Raw genomic sequence first — 21,251 nt, forward strand, 5'->3', positions numbered from 1 at the left:
TCATTCAGAAACCAAATTCCATATATTTACTATTTTATCATTATAATTTCCCTAGATATGTCCCTATTCCTACTGTTACTTCTGTCTCTTCTTTCTTTCTTTCTTTTCTATTTATGGTGGGTAAATGATAAGGATGGAAATATTAATATGAAAAGAGAAGGTGGTATTATAATAGGGAGTAGGAATAAAGGAAAAAAAGGATAATAGAAGATTGGCCGCTCACATTAATATTAGTATGAAAAGAGAATGTGATATTATATTGGTAGAGTAGTTCATATTGGTCATTTCAACATTGATGCTGTTGGCTCATCTGGGATTTGAAGATGTCAATAAAAGCCTCATTTGGAGATAAATTTTTATTGATTCTGGATGTAATTGATAGAGATATGGGATCATAATATCCCTTAGACATCTTTGAGAAGTTAGGGCATGGATCATAAGTTCCATAGACTAACAGTTCTGTCAGTTTATTTATGTTCTTTAATTTATAAATAGCATTGGTATTTTTGTTATTGCATTTTTATGTAGGGCCTGACCATTGTTTTAGTATCCATTAGATCTAGTTAAGGATAGTTTAGTTTTTTTCTAGAGTTGGCTATATAGTAAGAGAGTTCTTAAATTTTCTCTTATTTATTTGGCTTGTAGTGGCCTTTTTATAATTTCAATGAACTATGCTGTAAGCCCATAGGAAATCCTAGATATAATTGTTATAATGTCTACTTCTAGTCCAAATGCTGAAGTAATCCCAAGGCTCTATAATACAGGAACAAATAAGTCAAAATTGAATTTTTAAAGTGCTAATTTTTTATAATTTTTAGATAGTAGGGGAATTCGAAGCATTGGTAGAGGAGACTTGTTGTGAAGGTAGGCTGATCTTCACTGCACCGGAGGAGGATTGGAAGAAGAGACTTGTTGTGGAATTAAATAGACCACCAAGAGATTGGGGGAAAGTAGCAGAGGAGTTACTGAGGAATCTGAATCTGAACTGCACAGTTATTTTATCACCTTATGAAGAGTGCAAAGATCTACTGGAGGTGCCAGGTGTTGAGGTGGATTAAATGCAGCTTGCTTTCATTTGTACTGTGTTATCTTAAGGGAACTCCTGGGAAGGGTGTTCGCGAAACATAGTCATATGAAGGTAGAGGAATATACAAATGCTAATCAACCAGTATCCATCCAAATTCATGTGGGCTTCTGATTGGTTAAAGTTTGTCTAGTACCATACCTTTTCAGTACAACAGAAATTGCCAAAACTGTCCCAACACTGCTGGACTGATTGCACATACAAATGAACCCCCTTTGAGTTTCTGATCCACACAATGGTTGTTTAAAAAGTGGTTTAAAGCTCCCATTATGTTAGTTGGGTAGTGAAGATGATCCTTCTTACCATTTCGGAGTCCATTCCATATGCCAACAGACAACAGGTATTTTGGTTGTTTCCTAGGGCAATATATGCAAAGATTAGCTTGTGGCAGCAATTTAGAGCCTGTTTAGACTAGCACAGATCTGACAAATTCCCTTTTTTGGCTCATCTGAGCATATTCTTATGATGGCAACATCCTCGCTTTATATAGTTGCCATAGAACAGTGAGTATAATTGATTGGGGGTATATTGTTATTGCTTTCTATTACCCGTCTGGATTGCTGAGAGAAAGGTCTAGATTCTCTAGAAGGCAATCATGGTTACTGATGATTCAGCCATGTCTGGTATGCAGAGTTAAATCTAAGACTGGTGGCAGTGCTGTGAACATGAATTTTTAATCTCTATTACACCTCTAGCTGGACTGAATTATTTAACAGAGTGCAAAATCTCTATGATTGTTTTTTGGAATGACGGAAACTGGGGCATTTGACTGGTAAAATGAAGGAACTAGTGCAGAGACACACCATCCACACTATACCCATAGTTTTCAAGGCACCAAGGCGAGGCTGGGCATCAGGGGGACGCCGTGTCGCCTAGGCAGGCACCTAGGCGTCGCCAAGGCGATGGATTTTTTTATATAGAAAACATAGATCCTAGGTACCATAGCCATATTTCCTTAATAATTATTCATAATCTTCATAAGAAAAGTATAGAGTTAATGTTAAGTATAGAAAATCAACATATTCATGAGAAGAAAAAAAGAAGGAAAAGAAAATTCAAAAAATATAGGGGCTGAACCCTTATTTTTGTTATAGGAATAGAATAAAAGAAAAGGTAGTAGTAGTAGAAGTACAAAATGTGTTGATCAGACAAAATTTTAAGCTCTTCCTTACTTATTGGTTCAGGTTTTAAAGTCTTTGAGGGTTCACTACAGCATTTAGCAATGTTTGTATTGATTAAATCCTAATAAATAAGAAAATAATAGAAACAAATTAGTATACAAACACACAAAATGAATATTTTAGTTTAATAGTACCTATTTTCTAATTATAATGTCAAAAAAATAAAGAATAAAAAAGTATTTTATAACACATAGTACAAAACTGGTTGGCAATTAGGCAAGGCGAACCTCAAAGGGTGTCTTGTCATGCCTAGGCGTCGCCTTGACAACTATGACTATACCACAGAGAAAAGTCTATTTGGGTTAAAACAGACAACGAGATTTTCAAATTGGCATCAAGCCCAGTCCAAATATGCTGAGCAGAGTGCAGAGACACTTTGGACATGTTTATCAACTCAATGTTGAATTCACCTTTGTGTCTTCAAGGTGATAAGAATCTCCCAACCTATTATTCTGCCCTTCAATGTGGAAGGAGTTGGAATACTACTGGAGCTTCAATTGGGAAAGTAAGAGGGATGCCTTGACCTATGGGAAGTTGGTGTTACAAAAGCTTCACCTTCTTAGCTGGTCCAAATCAGCTCTATGAACTCCTTAGAATCCAAATTTAATCCACAAAAAGATAGTTGACATTTTCTGTAATTTCAAGGTTAACTAACTTTAGTTTTACCCAATTCTAATTTTATATTCCTATCCCACAAAAACTATTGAAAAGGAATAATATGATTGATATCCATTATAATACATCTTTTGGTAGAAAACAAAATGTTCTATTGATAAGAGATGATTGCTGAACCTTTTTGATGCGTTCCTCTTCAATTTGATCAACACATCGCAGCAAATTCTCCAAATTACCTGGCAAAAAATGTATGGACAACACAAAATTAATGAAGGAGTTGAATAACTACCACAAACAAAAAGAGGACAGAGAAAGATAATATGCAACTGAACCCTAGTCTGGCTATCTGTTTATTCGCAATCACATCAACTTCACCAACAGTGCCTCACCTTAGTTTAGGCAAGCATAGTAGGTCAGAAAATATTTGACTTGAACACTGTGACTATACTTTCTACAAAAGTTTTTGATCTTCATGTAAAATGTTGAACGAAAATAAGTGAGTTTCCTATTTGGGTAAACTTGATTATCTCTCAAACTTTAACTATAATTGCAAATTCTTCCGTGCACTTTATTTACTCAATTTTATACTCAATAAATAAATTTCAAAGTCGCCCTTATAAAATTAAATACCACATTTACCATCTAGACAAACCAGTCAAATGGATTAATAAAGGATGTTTATTTTTAAGACAAATTTCACTTTCATCCCTAAACTCTACCTAAGAGTGCAAATTATACCTTATGCTTTGATTATTTACATCTGAAACCAAATATTGCAGTCAGAATCTTTCCTTATGATATTGGATAAATACAAAGACAGAAGTTCAAACTTTCAAATAATGACCAGGAAAAAAACAAGTTGATGAAGTAGATTATGCATTTTCTGATATTCTAAATGAAATAATTTGACTAAGCTATAAAGCAATATATCAAATGACTAGAAAAAAATAATGTCACTGTTGCCCTTTGTGTGTAACTTCCAACATTTTTCTATGAACTTGTTTTTTCTATCAAATAGACAATGAAATTTGTTAGAGAACCTTTGTGTTGCATGAAAGTAATTTATTATTCTGTTTTAAGTTTCTTATCAGTCTCATTGGGGGCTAACGAGTTGTAATAATTAAGATTTGAATCGGTTTACCCTCTGTATGGCAAATTTTAATTTATAGCATACTGTGTGTAGACCATTAAATTATATGGAAGAATGTGCAGTTTGGGTAAAGTTTAGGGAAGAAAATGAAATTGACATTCATTGATTAGCAATTCCATGAGGGGTAGAAATATTAGTGTTGTTGAAGAAATAACTGCTAGGAAGTTATGGTGGCTTAAAGTATGACATGACACATGCAACCAAGGTAGGGATTCCAACATAGTTTCCACTTCTTATAGGATATGTGTATATAAATGGATATTGGCAACATATGTATGACTTTATTTTGCAGCTAGAAATGAAACTTTGTGGCAGGCTCAGAACCTTTTTTTTTTTTTTTTTTTTTTTGTGATCAGTGATTGATAAAAGCATCAGAAATTTTCAGAGTACAGGTCTATCAAGCTAGCCCACAGAATCTCACCCACTGGCTTGATAGGTCCCTCTTATACCAGAAAACTTTTTCTTTATCCTATCGGGTATTCAACCCCCATCAGAAACCATTTACAAACTCCTTCATGAGCTAGGAATTGGCAAAAGACTGTGATTGGGGTCTCCGGACAACCTCCACTTCAAATGTATGAATTCTCCTTATATAGTTGAATTTTGAAAATCCAAGGTCCTGTTAGTTATCTTTCCCTTCACCAACAAATCATAGATATTATGTCTCCTTTAACAACAACTCTGTGGAGACCTGATGTGTTAGTCAATCCTAGGACCTAAACTGCCGTCAGAAGTTTGGCTGTAATAGAGTTTCCGATTCCAATTCCAATTGGCCCAGAGAAACCAGTAAAAAGTATCCTTCTTGATCCTTAAAACCACCTCCTATGCCTGATTCCCTAGGGTTTCCAATGCGGCAGTGTTCAAAATTTGGTTTCACTCTACCTTGTGGAGGAAGGGTCTAGGGTATGTTGGTTCTTGATCTTCTGGCTGAAATTGATGCCACCACAGACCAACTTCTGACCATATCATCAGTATGAAAAACATACAAATGAATAATTCAGATTTCAACTAGGCAAGATTAAAAACTTGCACCAAATAGATGGTGTAAGGTGGCGAAACTTGTCCTTGTTTCACATGCCCAAGTGCTTATAAGTTGAGCTCATAACAAAACAGAACTATCAATCACTATTCACTGCTTTTTCTTTCAAAGGAATGCATGCACTTATTGAATCCAAACTTCACAAGCCCTTTTCTTTCAAAGGAATGCATGCACAGGTTGAGAAAGGAGGATTCACAAGTAGAACCCAGAAGGGAGAATTAAAATGATTCATAAAGAAGAATTCAAAGATATTTTCCGTGAGTTCATCTTAAAATAAAGTAGCGAAGACATAATCAGTGTGGATGCCACTCTTCTTACTTGGTAACATTGGGAAAGATCTTAGCTTTAGACAACAACTAGATGGAAATTCAAGTTACTATTAAGGTAAATTTTGGAGGAGATCAGTGTTTTAAAAGCGCAAGGGGTCAGAAAAATAAAAAATGCAAAAAATATTAAACATAATATCAAGAAAAAATATAAACTTATAATTTAAAATAAATGTTTTAAAAAACCTATTATCTAAAATTAAAATACATAAACATAACATGTAAAGCATATTCAAATGAGAATTTAAAAATAAAACCAAACATATAAAACATTTTCAAGCATGCAAAACCCGCAATCGTACAACATATTACATTCCTGATTCTACGAGCTGCCTTTATGCCACGCCCCTCGAGGCAAGCCCAAACAAGTCCATGTTAAGGTCTTAAATTCTTAGTTCTCACACAAAAAATAATGGTTTAATAATTTTAATTGCTTTTTAAGAAGATATTTTATTAGGATGAATGAATGAACAGCATTACCAAATAGGGGGTACATCAAGCGCATCAAGTGCATGCCTTGAAAGGGATATACACCTAGGCCCTGGATGAGGCAACTACCCTAAAATGTGCCTTGCCTCTGCGCCTAGGCACGCCTTTTAAATCACTGGAGGAGATGTGTGTACAACTTTCCAAGATTAGCCTGGTGGATGCCAAGTTACTGGGATCTGGATCCCTTGCACATGAGGGATGGTAGGTAGTCTGTTCAGTTTAATAAGCAACCTCTAATTACACCACATTAGAGGGCAAGAACACAACCCCTTATCAAGTCCTGACTCCTATGGCATCTATAAATTAGAATTCCATGGGAACCAAAGCAGGGCAAAGGGGTTCAAGAGAAAGGAACATCCTTAAAATATATAATCTCTTGAAAGGAAGAGCTCACCCATTTTCTATGGGACCCATAATCCAAAATAACACCCTACCTTCTCACACTAAAATCTATCTTAGCAATGCCCCATAATCATCCAAGTCATTTCTACATCAGCCACCCTCAACCCTAGCTTCATCATCTGTGGCAGCTTCACTGGTACAACCAGTAACTTGGTTTAGGCCAGTTACAAACCATATCTTCCCTTATCTCAGAAATTCCATTACAATTACGAGAGTAAGATTGAAATGAAAAACAGTTATTTATAGAATTTCTCCTGACAAAGGAACCCTGAGGTTTTTTCTTCCTCATCAATGTGTATTAGAGAAGAGTTGCCCATCTCTTTTGATAAAAAAGGAATGTTTCAAGAAAAAATGCAGTTTTCATGTTTCCACAAGTATTTCAAAAAAAACAGAACTGAAGAATTTTCTATTGCATGTCCACATCTTTTCAAACTAATATCATCTTTAATTAAAACAAACATTTTGTGGTCTTTTGAGAAACTTAAAATCAATGTAATAGAAGCAAGGTTTAAAATGTTAGTGTCAGAGGAAATATCGGTCATCCAAATATAAGAAACATGTCAAAAATATCATATGGAAATATTATAAAAATAGTAGACATGGTGGAAACATTATAAAATATGCAAAATAAAGAATGATATTTTATGAAATGATAAAAGAAGCAATAGGCACACCTTTTAATCTCATAGAAAATGTAAAGGTTGTAATAGATCAACTTGGGCTCCTCCAGGATGGAGGGGTATTCCGAGATGCAAGTGGCAGCATAGTTGCTATGTTCTCAGGTCCGCTAGGTGTGGAAGACTCAACCAGAGCTGAGTTTCTAGCTGTTTTGCAAGGGGTACAATTAGGTAAGGAGATGAATATTGACAGACTACTTGAGGGGATTCCAAGTTGGTATTAGATGGCTACAGGTTCCGGAATCTGTTGTTTCAACAAGCAGGGAAGAGGTGAAGAGGCTTAAATGGATTACTTCTAACATGATAGTGAGGATACAATGTCAAAGAAGATTCGAAAATGGCCTATCTGATTGTTTACCCAAGCAAAGGATGCAATAGGGATAGACTTTTCTGAGCTAAACTGCAGTTCTGTGATTTTTTAGGCAACACCTTGTGCCTCTTTGAGGGAAGCTTATTGTATCACATGTTTGATATGCTTTCATAAAACTTCTTTACTTATCAATAAAACAAAAGGATCAACCAAACAATCTAGGGAGAATGACGGTTCAGCCCAGGGTCAGAATTTTTAGGCCCAAAGTACAGTTGGGGTAGGTGCCAGCTCGGAATTGATGCCAATTCACGGGCGGGCATTGGTGTATAGAGTGGGGATTTTTGACATTTTGAATGTTTAGAGGTCTGCAGTGGAATTCAGAAATCTGCATTGGGCCTGTCCATACTTTTCCGAATAATCTATTACACAAACAAAAACTAATATTTAACTTCATGTTTGAAATGAATATTGAGCTAGCTCAAAGTGGTAATCATGTAAATTAGGCAGGAAATAACTTGTTATCAACATAGCTCAAAGTAGTGGTGGTGGTCACTGGAGAAGATGTCGATTCCAGTAAAATTTCATATCACTACCCATGGAAGTGGAAATGGAAATATGTTGTGGAAATATTAGGGAAATTAGGGACATTTTAAACACCCTCTATGGACCATACCCTTTAATTATTTTTTGGTAATAAATAAAAAGAAAACTTCTATTAAAAAATTGGGACATAAAGCAAAGCAGGTTACAACCCTTCAACCCCAGATTTTAATTACAGGATAAAGAGATCAAACCCAACTCCTTTAATAGACCACAACCCAATAAAGCTCTCGCATTAGCATTCCCCTCAGGAACCTTCTCCAGACCGTTCTTCAGTCATCAAATACTTTTCCTCCAATTCCTTGAACAGATTCCTTGTCATCTCTTCACCGTCTAACACCTAGAGCCCTAAAGCCTTGTTTGCTTGAACCGTGACGTAATCTGTACTATATGCCACAGAGGGGCATTCTTGTCTTTTCCTCTTTTTTTATTATGTTTTGATCACCGTACAATTTAATCAAAAGTTGGTGACGCCAGAAGTGACCTTTTGGCTCTCATACTATTTAATCAAAAGTTGATCACCCTCTATTTTTATTATTTGCATTGGTTGAAGGATTGCTCTGTTCTTTCTGGACTGAGAATGAAAGAAATAAACTCGTTCTGCACCTGAAAACTGTTCATCTGCTTTTCTCTATCTGTTCTGGGCTGAAACTAAACTGAAGTGATTCCAAAAGTTGTTGATGATTAGTTGTTCTTCCTAAGAGGTCAGTTGTTCTTTGTTGATGTTTTTCTTTCTTGGTCTTGGACTAGTAGGGAGACCTTTCTTTGAACCCTTTTTTTGTTCTTGGTGTAGATACCAAGAACAAGTTAAGGTTTGCCCTAAGCAACCACATGACTGGTAAGTCAACCTTTTTCCAAATATATTCTCTTCTATCTGGCAGAGATAAAGCGAGGTTAGTATATAGATCATTTTCCTTCATTGCTGGACAAGGATTTATATCTTTGCCCTTTGGCCTCTCCTTATCTAATGTCCCACATGTTCCAAAGTTACCCATTAATTTGTTATCCATTAGTAGGTTTACCCATGCCTAGAATTGCTCAGTAACCTTTCTTCCACATTCTTGTGTTTTTCAGGATTTGACTATTGGGAGGACGATTGGTAGAGGAAACATGGTGGATGGTCTCTATGTGCTAAAGAACAAAGTTGGCCTTATAGTTTTAGAGTCTTTGAGTCTGTTAAGTAAGAGTCAAGTCATTTTGTGGCACCACCGTTTGGGCCATGTCTTTTGAGTCTTTGAAGTATTTGTTTCCAGATTTGTTTTAGTCTTTGTTTGTTAGTGATTTTCAGTGTCAAGTGTGTCAACTAAGTAAACATTTTAGAACCTCATTCCCTTTACGTAATAAAATATTAGAATTTCCTTTTTACATTGTGTATTCAGATGTGTGGGAACCTGTTAATATTCCTAAGAATGGTTACAAATATTTTATTTCCTTTATTGATGACTTCTCCTTCTACACTTGGGTTTATCCTATGCATTCACAGGCGGAAGTTCCTAAAATTGTGAAAAACTTTCAGTGTATGGTTTACACTCAATTTCAATCTGAGATCCAAATATTTCAATTAGATAATGCCAAAGAATACTTCCATGGAGACTCACAAATTTCTTTGCATCCTACGGCTCTCAACACAGAAGTTCATGTGCCAGAACCCCTACATTAGCTCTAATGAACAGCTTGCAAATGTTTTTACAAAAGGATTATGCTCACTGTGGCATTATGATCTTTGTGACAAGTTGGGGATGATTGGCATCTACGCCCCAACTTGAGGGGGAGTGATGCAATCTATATTATATGCTGCAGAGGGGCATTCTCGTCTTTTCCTCTTTTTTTATTATGTTTTAGTCACCCTACTATTTAATCAAAAGCTGGTGCCGCCAGAAGTGACTTTTTGGCTCTCATACTTTTCTTCTTCTCCTTCCTTGCTGAAAACAAACTGCATTTTCCACTATCTTGTCCACATCTACTTTCCCTTCTACTGATCTTACTCTACCAACAACTCTCCTTCCTCTTCCTGCTACTCCTCAGAATTGTCATCTGATGTCTCCTCCTTTTTCGCCGTCAGTCTTTTCTTCATCCATGTTGTCTTCCCCTAGCCAGCTTCGTGTTCCCTTCTCTCCATCTCTCTTTGCGAGGATCTTTCTAATTGACCTGTATGGGAATGTCCCACAGCCTCTATTTCATGCTCAAGCTTTGACTTATCATGGACCTAGCTCCAGCAAAGTTTTTTTTTCTTTGCTTTTGGTCTTCAAAACCTTTCTCTTGTATGTCCTTTTGAATTTACTACAAGGGCCATCCCCAAAAATTCCTTCAACAGATGAAAAACTTTTGTTATGTGTACTAATTGTCTATTGTCAGGATTTTTCGTCTTTCTCGATCTAGCCACCTTAAAGGTTTAAAGTTCCTTTCTGATAAAATTCTCTCTTTTCCTTCCTAGATCCACCCCTATGATTCCAATCATTACCTGTGTGACAGTGGGAATATTTGATGACAACCCTTGTTCCTGTGTAAACTTTCCTTCAATTTCCGTCTCCGGGTCACTGACATCTGATGTCACAACTGAATCTTCAAAGATCAAAACTGAAGTCATTTGTTTTATTAGTAGCACAAACATTTCATTAATGAAAAATGAGAGATAGGTACAAAGGCAGAGGGAGATAAACTCTCTTAACTCCCCCAAAATTAAAAAATTACAAATAGGCCCAAAACATAGGTACTAGTGCATTTGCAAAGGAATTAACACACCACTTTACCCATTGTAACCTCACTATCAAATCCCGAGTCAACCATTTGAAGATTCTTTTTTCAATAAGGTTATCCTCCCACCAAAAGATAGGTAATTCCTCTTCCAAGAAGCTAATCACTTTGTGACTCTCTCCACCACTGGAAGTTGCCATTTGTTGGATTGTTTCCCAAAGGAAGGCCCAAGTAGTTCATTGGCCAATTTGATACTTCACACCCCAAGATAGTTGCACAGTCTGACATCTCCCTTTCATCCATATTCACTCCCACTACACAACTCTTATCAAAATTGATTTTCAGATTTGACATTTGCTCAAAGAGTTGGACCGCTAATTTCAGACTTCTTACCCAACAAAGATCACCTCATTCACAAAATAATGTTGTGTCATCAGTAAACTACAAATGTGTGATAGCCACTCTATCCCTCCCTACTCTTCACCCTCTTACTAGCTCCCTAGAATCTGCTTTTAGGAAAAATCTCCCCATTGTTATGGTCTGACACTTAGCCTTGCCTATGCTTGGCAGGCTTACGTTAAGGGACTTCACCATCATTTTCGCCTGTAAGATTTTTGGGAGAATTGATGTTATCTTCAGGCAGACCACCAAAAGCTTAACAACATACTCTTTGAGGAGGGGTGGTCGACCTCCTTGGGTGCCTAACCTTGGCACTCCTAGACCAACTTCCCTTGCGGGGCAGCCCTGGTTAATGGCTAGCATGGCTACCAGGGTTCCTCATGGGCGCACACATGCTCATGGGGACAATGCATGGACCGGCACTGCACTACCGACACTCAAGGGAGGCTTGGCATGCAGGCCTGGCTCAAGCATGACCCTTCACGCCAGCCCCTTTGCCCAAGCTGAATGAGCTATCCTGTTGCCCATAGTGCACAGGTGTGTTCCGGCCCAAGCGGTTGCCTCTCAACATGGCACACATGTGCCCATCATCATCGGCATACAGGAGACCCTTCACATCGGTGCCAAGTCACCTCTTCGGCACATAGTCGCCTCACATCATGGCCTTCCCCCTTCAGCACGTAAGTGGTGCCTCCCATGAAACGGCCAGAGCCAGCCAAGTGCCCCGGCCATGCGACTTGAGGTCATGATCCAGTGCTACTGACCTTGGTGGAGCCATCTCATCGGGCAACTCCTAGCCTTGCATCACACAAAGGCTTGTCCTAGCCTGCCTTGGCCTGGACGGCGCACGGGTTTCTTCCGCTGCAAAACTACCCCCGTGACACCATGGCATCAGCTACCAAGGTAAAAAACGCAAGGTGTCTTCCAGGTATAAACTTTCAAAATAATCTTCCTAAAAGAGGTGTCTTTGCTAAACACTGAGTAATCAACATTGCATTGTTTTAGACCAATTCCCACACTATATTACTCTAGTAACAGCCAAGGTAGACCTCTCTGGCATAAGTGTGTTCTCATTATGTGGAGTGGAAACTCTCCTAATGCAGAACACTTCAGAGAGGGATGCAAGGTCACTAGTGCCCAGAACTCGAGCATGCACTAGTTCAAATTCAATCCTTAACCCAAATAAAAATCTAGAAATACCCAAGTGTTCTCTCTGCTCCTAGTGTACCTTCAAATCTGTAGACAAGGGCAGATACACATTCAGTTCATTCCTCAGATTTTTCAAGGCTGCATAGTTCTGCACTTTTATTACCTTGTGGAAGAGTAAAGTATTCTTGATATAACTAGTATATCCTTGTCAATTATCTTAACCTGAATACAACTATTTTACATGATCCCAAATCTTTGTTGACAATGTCCAGAAACATGAGTTAACACTAATGTGATTCTCCATACTATTCCAAAACCATGTCATAATATATGTGTTTTCTTGCACCCAAGCATTATACCCATCAGTCCCATTATGTGGCTTATTCTCCTTAATGTATTTCAATTTACCTTTCCAAACAAGAAATACCTCAACTGATTTTGACCATGGTACATAATTAAGACCATTAAGCATGACAAAGGTCATTTAAACTGTAACTCCACAACAGACAAAAGGGATGTTTAGCCAATCTCATAAACATGAGAGTAGGATGTTGCCACACCACAATGAATCATCCAATCACCAAAAACTAGTAGACAAAAGGGACTACCAACCTGATAATCAAAACTGTCCCTCTTTGAACCACAAATTAGCAAGAGCTCTTCTCTCTCTTTCTGGTTTCTTGCTCATTCTTTGATTGACAGAAAACATTCTGCTTGCCATTCCATCCATATTCTTCATCTCAAATCGCTCACAGCCCCTCACCTCACAAAGCCCACCACTAGACATCCTACATCACTACTCTCTTCCAAGACTTCTGAATTCATGTTTTTACTGTCATCAATGAAAGTTCCATTAATATCAATCAAAAAATATGAAAATATAAGAAAATATTTTAAAAGGAAATTTCAAAAAGGTGATTACCCAATGTTGATCCCAGCTATCTGGGGTCTTGGGAAGAGTAGATTGCATATAGTTCTAACCAATGTTCAGAGAATCGGACCGAGCATAGAACCGAAGAAGGGAGAGGTTCATGGGTCAGAGGTTTGAACAGGGTCGAATTGGAGGTCAAACCGTGATGACGTGGCATATACATTATATACTATGTCATATAAACACTATATATAATATAGTATAGTGGATGGATGGTAAGCTTCTTAATTTTTAAAACAAAAGACTAGGGTTCAAGCCTTTTAACTTTATTTTCTTTAAAATACGTGATAATGTAATACGTATAATAAATAGTCATTAACTAGCATAAGTAAAGAGGTGGATTAGTGGTAATTAAGTAATCTGTGAAAATAAAAGGTCTTGAGTTCAAACCTTGTTAACAACATTTTAAAATTTCACTTATGTATGGACCCGGGCGGTTTCATGAAACTGGGACCGATTCATCAGTTTTCTGGTTCAATCGGCCGGTCAGCGGGTTTTGAGCAAGTCCGATTATTGGGTATGACCAAACTGGGTCAAGGCCCCAGGTCACGGTTCAACAGGCAGGTCTGGTCCAGTTTTATAAACATTAGTTCTAACCTTTGGCATTTTATTTCACACAAAGTGGCCAACCTTAGGTGCCAGCCTGCGTTCTCACGCATGCCAGCCCAAGATTTCATCATTACACTAGGTAATTAAAAGCAAACTTTAGTAAGATAAATACAATATAATCAAATATTATAGCTAGTAGCTAGACAAGGGATTGTGTATAACATGATTAAGATTAACAAGGATAACTAAGGAGAGAAAGGGGGTTGGAGTAGGGGTTGGGGAGAGAGAATAATAGCAGTCCAACCAAACCACCATAGTTTAGAATTATCAAAAAGCCACCAATCATGCACCAATGTAATCATATTTTTCCCAAAAAGAAACAACTTAAATAATTATGCATACCAAATTTACTGATCAACTTTATAGCATGTACTTCTCCAATGCCATCAACTCCTGAATTGAATTTATGAAACATATTAGTATTCTAAAAACCAACTATATATGTCATACAGTTTCAAACACGAAAAAAAAAAAAAAAGAATTAACTGTTTAGTGACTCACTCACAACACTGAATTTTAAAAATCAAGTAAACAAGAAAAAGAAAACCATCCGAATTATAATTTCAGAATAATGTTTTTTAATTTGCAATCCAAGATTACAAATCATGTAAAGGAACTCAAAGTCAATATATTATTTCAAAATTATCCTTTTGAACAATAAGGCAAAGTTGGAGGCAAAACTGACAAGATTTTAGACTTTCCACACTATAAACCCTTCTTGGGTTTATGGGTTGAAATAATATTGTTACCAACTTAGGTGCTGTTCACCAATATGCATGAATTTTCTTTTTTAAAACAGGAACAACTGTCATGCAAGTAAATACATTTAAAAGATACTCTATTTATATTCAGATATGAAGGTACAATGCCTTAGATCATATTCTTTATGAAAGCTTTCTGTTAAAATAATATGGAAATGAAATCATAATCCTGCATGGGTGAGATGCTTTAACTCAGCACATAATCAGAAAATCACAAGTTTAGCAACAGTCCACATGGTAACACTGAACAAATCCTAAAAGATATGCAAATGGAACCTAGGAACTAACTAGTCAAATGGAACAATAAATTTGATTGTATAGACTTAGAAAATTTAACAAAGGAAAAATGATAGCAACATCAAAATGTTAAGTGAGGTTCTTTATATATAAATAGTTGAACAGGAGGTTTGACTATTTTTGACAAGGTTTAAGTAATCTAAGGCCCCTTTCCAAAGTCGTGCTTCCATGAAAGAAAAGTAAAAAGCCAACAAAGAAGAAACCTGGAATATTATCAGACTTGTCCCCCATAAGTGAGATGATGTCAATAAACTGAGATGGTTGCAGAGTCCCATATTTTTTAGCAAATTCTTCCAATCCAAATGAGAACATCCTATACAAATGGCAACAAATAGTGTAAGTCTCACCTCTTAGAAATAAGAACAATATAGTATGTTAGCTCAGAAGCTCAGACAAGAAGTGCAAGAATAAAATATTCATTAAATAAACTTACAAAAATGGGATTCTAAATCATCATGCACTTAGAATCATAATTTATAAGCATAACTAGTTCAATCAATGCTTAAGGAACTCATTGTTTTTCTAAATGTTCCCATTAATACACTCATAAGAATTGAGGTAACTTGGTGAACAGCTTTGGCCAACATAAAATATGAATCATAAGTTTCCCTCACTGAGTAGATGAAATATAGAGTAGAACCTGAGCCTTATAACAGTGTAAAAAAGGTGAACGATGAAGTAACAAATGTCAAGTGATAATGAATAATGAAACTAACTCAGTTCCACGCGGAGCAATTCGTAGTAAACGTAGTGAAGGAGATATAATCTGAAAAAAATCCTTATCTGGGGAGACAACTCGCACCTGTACAACGGAGCAGGCAATACAAGTTAAACTGAACAAATCTCCAGGTGTACAAAGAAAGCAGTATAAAGAACATAACATTCTAGAAATGTTTATTGCCCCAATAACATACATTGATATGTGAACCTTGTCTTATTGAAGTAAAAAAGAAAGTTAGGGTAGTGCATTGGCTAAAATCCTTGGACCTGTTTGATGATGTTTCTACAGATATGTTGCCGAATAGCTGGGTGGAGGTGGCTAATTCTACTCCTGATTGCTCTTTTGTTTGTCCTGTGTGGTCACCACCAGGCTGTGGCTTTATAAAGTTAAATTTTGATGGTAGTAGTAAGGGCAATCCAGGTCCATCATGTGTAGGAGGGGTCTTCAGGGATGAGGATGGGAATGTGCTTGCAATGTATTCAGGTCCCATTGGGGTTGGAGACTCTCTTAAAGCTGAGGTCTATGCTGCACTAGAGGGTATAAGGAAGACTAAGGAACTGAATTTACAAAAGTTAGTTGTTGAAGGGGACTCAAAGCTGGTGATAAGTTGGTTACAGAAGAAAAGTAGATTGTGGAAATTTGCTAATGAGAGGAGGGAGATTAAATGGCTAACTATGAGGCTGGATATCCAATTTCAGTGGGTTAAGAGAACAGCAAACGCATTTGCAGATGCTTTGGAAAAGCAGGGGGTGGGAAGGGATCAAATGTTTGGGCTGTTTTGTAAGTTTTTTCTTTGTTGTCCTCTTGGAGAGAGTTAAGCCTATTTATCTCTCCCTGGAGTGTTGTAACTTAATGTTTTTTTTTAATCTAATGGTTTCCGGTTATTGATCAAAATATGTGTGTGTGTGTGAACCTTGTCTTCTTCAATGGGTCAGCCTTAATGGAAAGCTAATTTTATGAAGCATAAATAATATAGCAAAAGATACAATGTCCTTTTGTCACCATGTATTTGCACACCATAAATAACATTAGAACATATAAATAACAGAAACAAAGGTAGAGTAGTAATTTGTGTGCAATAAAATGAAAAATTAATGAGAACAAGAGATTAGAAGAGAGTGGACATAATTTTTTTATCAGTAAACGTGTATTTTATTTAAATTTCATATTGGAAACAGTTTATACAACTTGGTGATGGGAATGATGATCCTATTTAAACACTCTTTTTGGTCCCTCATTACAGTGCAGCCCAAAATAATTGCCATCTCATTGCCCCTTATTTTGCTAAACAGTCAGCTAGCCCATTTGCAGTCCTTCAGACCATTCGAATTCAGCCTCAACCTCCTTTGCAATCTTTTCCACTTCCCCAATCACAGTTTAAATGTCCACAGGGTATGGCTGCTGTTTGCAGCCCAGGAAAAGACCAGTTTTGAGTCCCCTTCCAACTCAATATGCTTGTATCCCATCTGTTTACTTCAAACCTTGTAGTAATGCCAAAAGTTCAGTCTTCATTGAATTCCCCATGTCAATCAGTCCTGAGAAAACAACCGGTATCCTTTTCTCAGAATTTCTGATTTCCAAGGGCGCTCCCATCAAAATTCAGTTTTATTTTATTGCCTTCTGGTGGTTACCTCTCCAGCCTTACTTTGTCTCTCACTCTCAAGGACTGTGCTATTTCAGTCCAGGTTCTTAGAATGTCTGTGACTGAGAAGACTTGAAAGCTGTCCAGGGAATTTACCCAATGAGCTACTTTCACCTTGACGTTGTCAATTACTTCCTTTACTGTTCTGCTTTTCTCCAACAAAAATTTGTTATTCCTTTCTTCCCACACCACCCAGCATATTGCTGCCTTTATTGCTTTCCACATTACCATCTCTCTTTTCTTTCGTTGTCTTAAGAAGCCACAATTGAAAAGTCTGGCCACATCATGATAGGGAGCCCACCAGCAGCCAAAGAGAACACAAAAGAATTCCCAAATTCGAAGCACAAAAGAGCAGGATATCATTAAATGAGATAGGGTCTCGCCACTTTCCTTACACAAAGAGCACACATGAGGAGAAAGGCAAACATAAGGCCTTCTTCTCTACAGCATATCACAAGTGTTTACCCTGTCAAGGAATATTTCCCAACAAAAGCCTTAAGTTTTCGGGGCAATAGGCTTGCACCAAATTTCTTTCACAGGGAAATCCCCAACTAAGGGGTTGGGGGATGCAAGTACTCTGAAGAAAGAAGAGCAAGTTGAAGAGCCTACCCAAATTCTAGAGTCTTCCAACGATGGGTCCAAGTTGATTTGCCCTAGTAGCTCCAGTAATTGCATTAAAGACTCACACTCATTTTCCCTTAGTCCCCTTCTAAAGCCCAAGTTCTAGTTCACACCATTTGGACATGGTGTTCCCAAATTGGATATGTAGAGAACATTGATGTGGGCCCCACAGCTGTGGTCCCACTCTGTCCGTAGGGTAGAATGTATCTAGTCATAGCTGATGGTCAATTTATTATTCTGTTATTCTAGTTGTCATTTACTTTTCAGTTTTATATTGTTATGTGTTATGATGTAAACACCAAGGGCAGATGTATCCTTTCATGGAACTAGCATAACATATAAATATTAAATTGAAGTGGCGGCGGCAGAATATTGAGATTCTGTTCTTCTACTCAAAACCTGCGTTCTACTGCTCTTTCACCACACTTTCTCCTCTTTCTTCTTCACTTTCTCTTCTCTTCGAACCTAAAGTTTCTTAGTGATCAAGACTGATAGCAGTCTTGAACACCTACATGGTATCAGAGCCAAGTTAGGGTTTCTCATGTGAGCCTAATACCAGCCGACCACATGAGAATCTCCTAGGACTAGAAGCTGAAAAGGAGGAGTTGGCAGACTGATTCTTGGAAATCGCCAGAAGTGCTAACAGCTATTGGAAGCTTGTTAGGGTTGCAGAGTGTTGGTGGTCAGGAGGGATCAGAGAAGACTAGGGTTCGGGTAACCTAGAAGGCAGCGAACATTTTTTCCTTGTAAGTTTTTTACTTTTTTAGAGAAGTTCTATCAGAGAAGATAGGTTGGACCTATCTGGAGGGGGAGGCCGAACCATTCTAGGGTTTTCTCTCTTCGATTCACTAGGGTTTTACAGCAAACCCTAGGTCGAACTATCTCAACTTTGTTTCTCACTGCTCTAGGGTTTGAAAGTGATCTTGCGGCAATCCCTAGTGTTAGACTGAACCTTGTCATCTACCTAGAGCTGCCCTCAAGTTTATTTTAGCATTGATCAGATTCTAGGGTTTCTTATTAACCCTACTGCAAGTCTACCTATATGGTACTGATTGGATTGTGCAACTGAATTGTTCACTTTAAGGACTGTTTAAAACCCTAACTCTGCCAAGCATATCATACCTATTTTTAAGTTGTTTTTCAGAGTCCTAGGGGGTTAGAGCTCTACGGACAGCTACTGTTGTGTTGGCTAGTTGGTTTCAGATCAGAATTATCCCAGTTTTGTGCACATACATTGTGAATACAGATCAGGCCCATACTGTTTTTTATTGTGATTGGTAGCCTAAGTGCTGTTTTGAGACTTGACAGAAATGGAGTTTAAAAATCAAGCAGAAGGCAGCCTTGGGAACATCAATTATGGTAGTGTTTCTGAGATGGGTGATCAGATTACAACCGTAAAGTTTGATGGATCGAACTATTTGGAATGGGCCCAATCAGCCATGATGGCTATTGGTGGAAGAGGTAAATTAGGGTACCTCTTGGGAGACATGAAAGAACCTCCCAAGGGAGACCCGATATATACCAAGTGGATCTAAGAAAACTACTTGGTTATGACATGGTTGTGTAATTCTATGCAGCCTCATATTAGCCAGAATTACTTGTGGGCAAAGACAGCTAAGGAGATATGGGATGTTATGAAAGAAACTTATTCCCAACCCCTAAATGTTGCCAGAGCATATGAATTGAAATGTCAAGTGAAAAATCTTAAACAAGGAGAGAGACCGGTTTCAGTTTATTTCTCTACCTTGCAGTCCCTGTGGCGTGAGATTGATCACTTAGAGACTCTTGAGTGAGAGAGTCCCAAAGATGCACAGATATATAGAAAGCAGGTTGAGACAAACCGGATATTTGAGTTTCTGGCAAGCCTAAATTCAGAGTATGATATTGTACGGCAACAGATTTTGACTAGAGACTGTGTCTCTCTCTCAGGCATACTCATTTGTACACAGTGAAGAGACCAGAAGGAAAGTTATGATGCAACCTCAGCCCCCCACACCAGCCTTTGTAGCAGTCACACCCAAATCAGGGGGTGATTCAGAGAAGGACAGGAGGAAGGAAGACAAGAAGGATGTGGTATGTGAACATTGTAAGAACCCCAAACATACAAAAGAAACATGTTGGAAACTGCATCCTCACTTGGTTCCTGCGAAGTTGAAAAGCAAGAAGGGCATTGCTCATGTAGCCGTGAACACTGATTCAGCATCCTCATCTGGCACAAAAGGAACATCTTTAGAGACCTTAGTTGCAGTTCGGGCTGCCATGATACAATTAGAAAAGGAAGTTGGAAATTCAGCTCAGCCACCGCAGTCACCATCAGCCCCTGCCACATCTGCCTTCGCACATTCAGGTACTCGAGCTTCAGCCTATCATGCCTCAGCTCCAGGTACTACTGAACCTTGTTGGGTAATAGATTCAAGTGCATCCAATCACATGACTAGCTTGCCTTCACTGTTTACTACTTACCATTTGTCTTCTAGTAGGGATAAAGTATCTATTGTTGATGGCTCCCTGGTTCCTATTTCTGGGAATGGTGATATCAAGTTATCAGATACTATCTCCCTGTCATATGTCTTGCATGTTCCCAAGCTTGATACTAACCTTCTTTCAGTCAGTAGTATTACCAAGCATATGAACTGCTCAGTAACCTTCTTCCCTGACCGATGTGTTTTTTAGGACTTGGAGACAAAGAAGGTGATTGGGACTGGCCGTGAGACGAATGGGATCTATCTGCTCGGGGAGAGGTTCTGTCAGGAAGAGTCAGTAGAGAAGATGTCTTTGTTTCTCAGAGTGTGAGTCCGGTTATGCTTTGGCATAACCGATTAGGTCATTTGTCTTTTCGGTATTTAAAGAGTCTGTTTCTAGCTTTATTTGAGTCTATTGAGTTGTCTCAGTTACAATGTGAAAGTTGTGAATTTGCTAAGAATTGTAGAAAGCTTTATTTATTGAGTAATAAAAGGAGTGATAATTCTTTTGATATTGTGCATACTGACGTTTGGGGGCCTTATCATATCCCTTCCATGGGTGGGTACAGATATTTCTTGCTATTTGTTGATGACCATACCCGTTTTTCTTGGGTTTATCTCATGCGTTCACGAGATGAGGTACCTTCCCTGACCCAAAACTTTCACCAAATGATCCTAACCCAGTTTGATGCCAAGATCAAAGTTCTCAGATCTGATAACGCAAAAGAATACTTTGCTAACTCATTGACATCTTATCTTCTTCATCATGGGGTTATCCACCAAAGCTCTTGCCCTCATACACCTCAACAGAATGGAGTTGTCGAAAGGAAGAATAGGCACATTTTGGAAGTGGCTAGAAGTCTCATGCTAACTTCCAATGTTCCTATTCGCTTCTGGGGTGATGCTCTCCTTTTCCCTTCTACACCCACGTAAGGACTTGTTTTCTATTCCTCTTAAGACATTCAGTTGTACCTTCTTTGTTCAGCTTCTCGGACCCCATCACTCCAAGTTCGAACCCAAAGCCTCCAAATGTCTCAGGGAGGAAGTTTGTCTCCATGGATGTCACTTTCTTTGAGGGGACACCCTATTATC

At 38.0% G+C, this 21,251-nt stretch overlaps 1 protein-coding gene across 25 annotated transcripts in view; it reads right to left on the bottom strand.

The window, feature by feature from the left end:
• Window positions 1–21,251, bottom strand: part of LOC148846019 (5'-3' exonuclease family protein) — a 109,831-nt gene that overhangs the window by 27,637 nt on the left and 60,943 nt on the right. For all 25 annotated transcript variants that reach the window (XR_016102182.1, XR_016102181.1, XR_016102180.1 and 22 more), the window contains 4 exons: window positions 15,430–15,515; window positions 14,917–15,026; window positions 13,998–14,048; window positions 3,058–3,116 (listed from right to left, as the gene is read on the bottom strand). Coding sequence is in view for 22 of the 25 variants with exons in the window: in XM_088954668.1 (XP_088810794.1) it covers window positions 3,058–3,116; window positions 13,998–14,048; window positions 14,917–15,026; window positions 15,430–15,515 (306 nt within the window). In the remaining 3 variants the exon portion in view is untranslated. The remainder of the gene's footprint in view (window positions 1–3,057; window positions 3,117–13,997; window positions 14,049–14,916; window positions 15,027–15,429; window positions 15,516–21,251) is intronic.

This window comes from Nelumbo lutea, chromosome 7, assembly GCF_056320005.1.
Source record: "Nelumbo lutea isolate HS-2025 chromosome 7, American lotus-T2T, whole genome shotgun sequence".
Taxonomy (NCBI): domain Eukaryota; kingdom Viridiplantae; phylum Streptophyta; class Magnoliopsida; order Proteales; family Nelumbonaceae; genus Nelumbo; species Nelumbo lutea.